General features: G+C 43.9%; 1 protein-coding gene across 1 annotated transcript in view; it reads right to left on the bottom strand.

The window, feature by feature from the left end:
• Positions 1-865: 865 nt before the first annotated feature.
• GLG1 (golgi glycoprotein 1) overlaps positions 866-6,407 on the bottom strand; it is an 82,286-nt gene continuing 76,744 nt past the window's right edge. The window contains exons 25-26 of the mRNA XM_032701460.1: positions 5,702-5,808; positions 866-5,209 (exon numbers count right to left, since the gene is read on the bottom strand). Coding sequence (XP_032557351.1) covers positions 5,042-5,209; positions 5,702-5,808 — 275 coding nt within the window. The 3' untranslated portion in view covers positions 866-5,041. The remainder of the gene's footprint in view (positions 5,210-5,701; positions 5,809-6,407) is intronic.

Raw genomic sequence — 6,407 nt, 5'->3', positions numbered from 1 at the left:
TGAGGAGCGGCCAGGATTTATACACAGAAAAGGGGAAACCATTTACAAAAAAAAAAAAAAAGTCTCGTTAATGTCACATTTAAAAATAATAATAATAATTAAAAAAAAGGAGACTAAGTTGAAACAGCGTCTGCTGTACAATAGGAATCCGCTGGGTCTGCTTTGTACACTGAGGGCGTCGGGGTGCCCCTCACCCCCAACACCGGCACGTGCCCAGTCCAACACACACGGTACAGCTCCCAATCCTCCACTCGGCACCAGTGTCCACGGGCCACAGTCACATCTTTCCCTTTTCTCCTACATCAGTATTTCCCAAGGCGAGAGCTACGCCAGCACCTCTAACTCAGTCAACAGAGGGGACAGTGGTGTGAGATTTCAAGCAATTCACCCCAGAAGGGTGAATTCAGTCAGCTATAGAATCAAATTTGGGTGTTGTGGAAGGAGGAAATCTGCCTCTGACCAGTGAAGAGCAGTGATGTTACTCCTCCCTGTCCCATACAGGCAGCATTCAGGAACTGAATGGAGTGGATGCAGAATTCCACCAGCACAGCACAAACAGTGGTGCCAGCTGAATTCTGTCACGTGTGATTTGGGTCCCCTCTAACTATGACTGATCTGTGGAAGCAAAATGGCATGTTTTGTTGGCTCCCAAACGGGGAGACTGTGCAAACATGAGCACTTGGGAACTGCCTGGAGGACCTGAACCCCAGAATTAACTACGTGCTCTTACACAAACCCACACTACAGCTGTTTGAATCCACAGAGCTGTACTTCAAATAGGGACAGAAGTGCTAGATGAAATGTTCTGGTTTCATACCATACTTGTACACTCACATACACCTCAAAACTACCTTCTTTTTTTTTTCCCCGAACAAGACTGATAAAGTAAAAATAAACAACCCTACAATCTTCTTTGACTAAATAAAAAGCTTGTGTTTTAACAGAAGTTGCCATCCAAATTGAACACAATTCCTCTACAACATTATGGGATTCGAGTGATCCCTCTGTACCTACCTGCAGTTAGTTTCTGAACTTGAGACATTCACCTCTCCATTATTTTTCATACAGTGAGCTTACTGTGGATTCTTTCAGAGTAAGACTGATCATATCCCCTGGATTTAAGCATCAGATTCTGGAGGAAATGCTAACATTTTGCTACAGAATTATTTGACCTTCACTAGGGCCTTTCCAGCCCTTTACAGTGACACAGACATACAGATACTCATCCCAACCTGCTGGACAGTACTTCAAGTACCACGAGTTTTGTTCCTATCCAGGTGAGTTACTCCAGCAGCCTGGTGACAAAAGCAAGGTGGGAGAATCCCAAGTTGAAACTCACCAAAGGACCTGATTAGTTAAGGGCTAGGTAAACAATAAATAACCTTATTACTATGAACAAGAATAAACAGTAAGAGGCTAGCAGGAGTGAAGTAATGAGGAGAATATCACGCACAGTTCCTGACGTGCATTTGCCGTCATTTAGGAAATGCAGTTTGTTAACCCTTGCAGTACTAGGAGCAAATGGAGAGGTGCACGCCTTGCTAGATCCCAGTCATCCAGCCCTTCTATCCACACGCTGAGCAACAGCATCACCAAGTCTAGAATAAGCTCTCCAAGAGAAGGTTTCATGATGATGAGGAGAAAAAAAAAACTAACAACCAACCATCTCCTAAACCGCATTCAGCAGAAGGCAGACTCCTCCAGCGAGAAGTGAGGGTCATGAAGAGGAAGGAGCACCCCAGGTTCTCCCACGCTAACACGCTTCTTTTGGCTGACTGCGGCTATTTCTAACATTCTCTGTTACTCCAGAGAAGTTACAAAGGCTTTCTCAAGTTCAAGGCAACAGCAGTGTTTCTTACAACCATTTCTCACACCTTCCTGTAAGGGTGGTGAGGCACTGGCACAGATTGTCCAGAGAGGCTGTGGGCTGGATGTGGCTCTGGGTAACCTGGTCTAGTGTGGAAGGTGTCCCTGTTCGTGGCAGGGGGTTGGAATGAAATGAGCTTTAAGTCCCTTCCAACCCCATCCTTCTGTGCTTCTTTGATTCTTTCTTTCTCTGCAGTGGAAAATGGTTACCTGCAGGCAAGATAATGTGTTGGCAACAGCACAACCAGGTTATTTTTGGAAGAGCACTCCTGTGGGTTTCTGTGCTTGCAAAACCTCTGGATTTTTAGGTATGCGTGAAAAGGATGAGAATGTTTCAAGACTGGGACTGGTAGATTTTTAGTCAAGAAAAAAGCAAATTTGGTCATTAGCAGTAGCAGGAGACCCCTTTCTAAAACATGAAAAGATAATATGTTCAAATAATAAAATGGTCAGGACCCTTTGACAGTGCCCACCTTTTAAAAGGTGGGTCTGCGTCTTTACAGTGACAAAGGGTTTATTTAGTATCCTACCTTTGTTTCCAAGGGCCTCTAGCCACATACCTCTAACACCTCCCAGTGCACTCACACTGAAGCCAAACTCCAAGGTTAGTCTGCTGACACAGGCAGAAACACCACCAACCACAGACACAGGCAGAAACACCACCACAGAGCACAGACTCCTAATGCAGCGCTCCAGGCACCCTCACTTTAACCTTCTCCACATTAAAAAGCAAAAAACCCAAGAAAGCCTTATATCTGAAAGTAAAGAAAGTCACCTTCAGAGCTGAACAGAGTTTACATTCAGAACTATGGCTACAAACCTACAATTTTCACTGCAATGTCTTTTGGACTTTAGTGGAAGATGCTATTTCTAGACAATAAACCATCTAATTAGGCTTCTCAAGCTAATCAGGTTACAAAATGCCTTCTCAAAAAGTCACAACAGTTTAAAAAAAGCTCTCCAATGGCAATTTAATTATGCCCTGATAGACATTATGTAGAAGCAGGACTTGTGCCAGCAAGCAAGGCTGCACCTAGATCCCACTTCCCTTGCCGGGAGCTCTGGGAACACACCCATCTCTATAGCAGTCATTTCAGTGCTCAGTCAAGTGAAACAACAACACTTCTAATTGCCAAACTAACATTTGTGGTTTTATACACCTGTGCTACCTCAAGAGACCCGATTAACCGTTCCTCTTCTGCTCCACTTCACGCTGACAGAGGGCCTGTCAAGCTCCGTTAGTACCAGGGAAGAGGGGCAAGAGAAGGAATTCAGGCTTAAGTTCTGTTCTACCCAACCACTTAACAGCAATCCTACCATGTACTAACTCCCCACTGAATCTTCGTCACTCAGACTTCTGCTGCTGCTTCCTTGTATTCATAGTACTTTGCTACAAAACCAGGAGTGTTTGTGAAAGACTCCCTAGCATAGTAAGTCTAAAACCATACCACTGACAGTTTGCTGCCCATCCTCAGAAGGGGGGGACGAAGGTACATTTGCAAAAAGCTTCAGTTGCAGCAAATGCTCACAGTATTTTGTACATGCTATTCTGTACATTCAGCATCATCAGAATCAGCTGGTCCACACTTTAAAGTGTCCCAAAACCACCTCCACTGTTCTTCTAGAGAACAGTGAGGAGAACTGGAAATGTCAGGTCTTACCTAGCAGTGTGCTAAGTGGGAAAATAAAGTTTTTACTGCGGCACACACAGGTGAGCACATCTAAAAGGTGAATAAAATATATCCTACTGTAGACATGGACTCTTGTGCAGCCTCTTCTAGATTTCAGCAACACGTTCCATGTTTCAGTCAAAGCGTGTGTCTTGTGACCTCCACACCTCCCTTTACTTGAGGAACAAAGATGACCGTAAGAAGAGGCCACAGCTACTGTTGCAGCTTTTCTAAAACACCTTCTTTGGGCTCTCATGTTGATGGTAACTATGTGACAGCTACTTCCCTTAAAGATCCAGACATTTCTGCCTTTCACACAACACTATCATCCTGCCATCCACTCCTGCTTGGCTTTCTGGACTGGCACCTGTGTCCTACATCCCAGGAAACGTCAGTTGCTATCACTGTTAATTGTAGTTGTGGAAACGAAAATGACTCTTCAGCGTGGTTCAGACTATGCCATTCAAACCATTGAGACCCAAATCGTGGTTACAAACCACTGTGATAACCCACAAGTAATTGTTACACAGACAGAGCACGTTGAGCGTTCAGTCATTTTCTGCATCGCTGACAGAGCACGGCACTGCCAGTGTGTCAACACCCTCTACAGACAGTTAATTTGGAAGGGGAACAGCTTGGCAGCAGCGAGGTAAAATAAAAGGAGGGTTAGAATTTTACTGCATAATAAAAAAGTTGACCGAGTAACTGATCAGGGCACTTCCTGCCCACTGACAGTGGCACCGTTCGCTACTGACGGTCTACGCGCCTCGTGTCTTTAATCTACTGAAATAGTTGTACAGCTCACATGAGTATTCGATCCTGGTCAGTATTTTATTCTATCTTGCGAGCGGCAGAGGAAGAAAGGGAGGACATCTTTTCAGCCAAAAAAAATCCACAGTCACAAAAGCAGGATATTCATTCACTAGGAGACGACACCAGTGACTGGTGTCCTTAGGTTGTCCAAGACTATGCTCTGAAGATGCTTTACACAGACGAGTAAGATGTCCAAAACAAGGCCAACTGTGGTGTAAGATGCAATTTACCCTTTAATTTCCTGCCTCAATTTCACCCAGCCACAGAGGATGACTAGATTTCAATATGAACCATTACCTAAATCATATAGTCGGTATGCAGATATATGTCTGTCTTTAAAAATTTACTTAAAAACTGCTTGAGCTGCAGGTCATATCAGTCTGATTTGGAGAGTGAAGGCAGTTCCAACAGTACAACAGAGACTTGTCTACAGGCAGGTAAACGAGAGTCTGCTAACAAAGGGGTAACAAAAGCTGCTGGCTGGGCTGCCAATGTTGCACACAAACTTTCATAGGATGAAGATGCTGTGGATGAGATCCAGGATGGGAAAACTGAGCCAACACCTGCTGCTGTTCTAATTTTTTTTTTTTTTTTTATTCTCCTCTCACAAGAGGGGGTGGGTAGACTATACAGAGGAGGGCTGTACAAAACTGGGCACTGGGCAGGCATTTCTTCAGCAGGAAATCCAGGCTCTACCTGTCCTTGAGCTCTCTTGTCACCCGCTTGGTGATGCGTCCACACATCAGGCCGATGAGGAAGAGTACACAGATGCCAACCGTGATCACAGACAGTATGTAATTCTTGGATGGAGAGGTCATAACTTGCATGGCAAGGTCAGAAAAGCCTTCTGCTGGGGCAACCTGGAGGTGAAAAGGGAATAAATGAGCCAAGCTGTGCCTTCCACGCAGCCCTCAGCCGTGGCATTTATCAGCTTTAGTCTCTGGTACTGCTCTTTCCTCCTGTTGTCGTCAGACTTGGCCTGAACCAGAAACAAGCAGGTCCTGCAATGATTCATCTGAAGGAATCGCTGCTCAGGAGGCACCTTTATAACAGGAACTTCTGCCACCCCTATTTCATAGCCCCAAACCTTCTCTACAGGAGACTAAGCCCTACATACACAAAAGACAGCTTAATTCTGCATTGTTGGGGATGCATCCCAGACACGGAGAGAGTAAGATCTAAATTCAAAAAAAGAAGACCTGTTTTCAGTTCTTCTAGACCAAAGTCAAAATACTGAACTTCATTCAGAAACAAGAATTTCATTACAGTTGAAGTTTTTCATAAATAGCTTGCAACTGAGAGATCTAATGCATAAAAAAAAAAAAAAAAAAGGAAATCTTATAAATATTCACCTTTGCAGCATAGCTCCACATTTCAATACGATCATTAAGGCGTTTCTTGCATTCAGGCTGCAACCTCACACGCTTATCTTCCAGAGCTTCCATTAAGCATGACATTTCTGTAATGTGCAGAAGATGGTGTTACAAAACAGAAACAGCAGCTTCAACCACGTGCTGTGGAAAGGGGCACTTCCACTCTCCTGAAGGTTGATGGTTACACGGCCTTCCAAACAGAATATAAACAAACCCCTGCACCTCTGAGGCTGGTAATGTCACCAAGATTCATGAGCAATATTGCATTTGGAGGTGCAAGGAATTTTGACTTCCAAAAAAAATTACAGTACATATCCAATATATAATTCATGTGATTTACATGAGATTTCAGGAAGTCTGCTAAATTTGCACCTTCAATAAGCTGTACACTCTAAATTCTATGCCACTACCCTTTAGACAGAGCTAAGATCAAATTCAGCTCGGGAAAAAACACAGTCTTATCTCCTTAGGCTTGTTATGAGCTTCTTTTGATCAACAAAATATTCTGAACTGTTTAACTTCCTGAGTTTTCACACAGTCCTGTGAAAAGGAAGTGGGATCACAGTGTTCTGGTGCCTATGGAGCAGCCTGGCCAACTCATGAGCTCTTATATGCTCATATGAGACACTGACATCAAATTCTGTATTTTATACTCATGCTACCATACTTGACTAATCCCTAATTG

Source organism: Chiroxiphia lanceolata, chromosome 13 (assembly GCF_009829145.1).
Source record: "Chiroxiphia lanceolata isolate bChiLan1 chromosome 13, bChiLan1.pri, whole genome shotgun sequence".
NCBI classification, from domain to species: Eukaryota; Metazoa; Chordata; class Aves; order Passeriformes; family Pipridae; genus Chiroxiphia; species Chiroxiphia lanceolata.
Note: the sequence above shows the minus strand (reverse complement) of the source record. Positions and strands in the feature narration are given on the sequence as shown.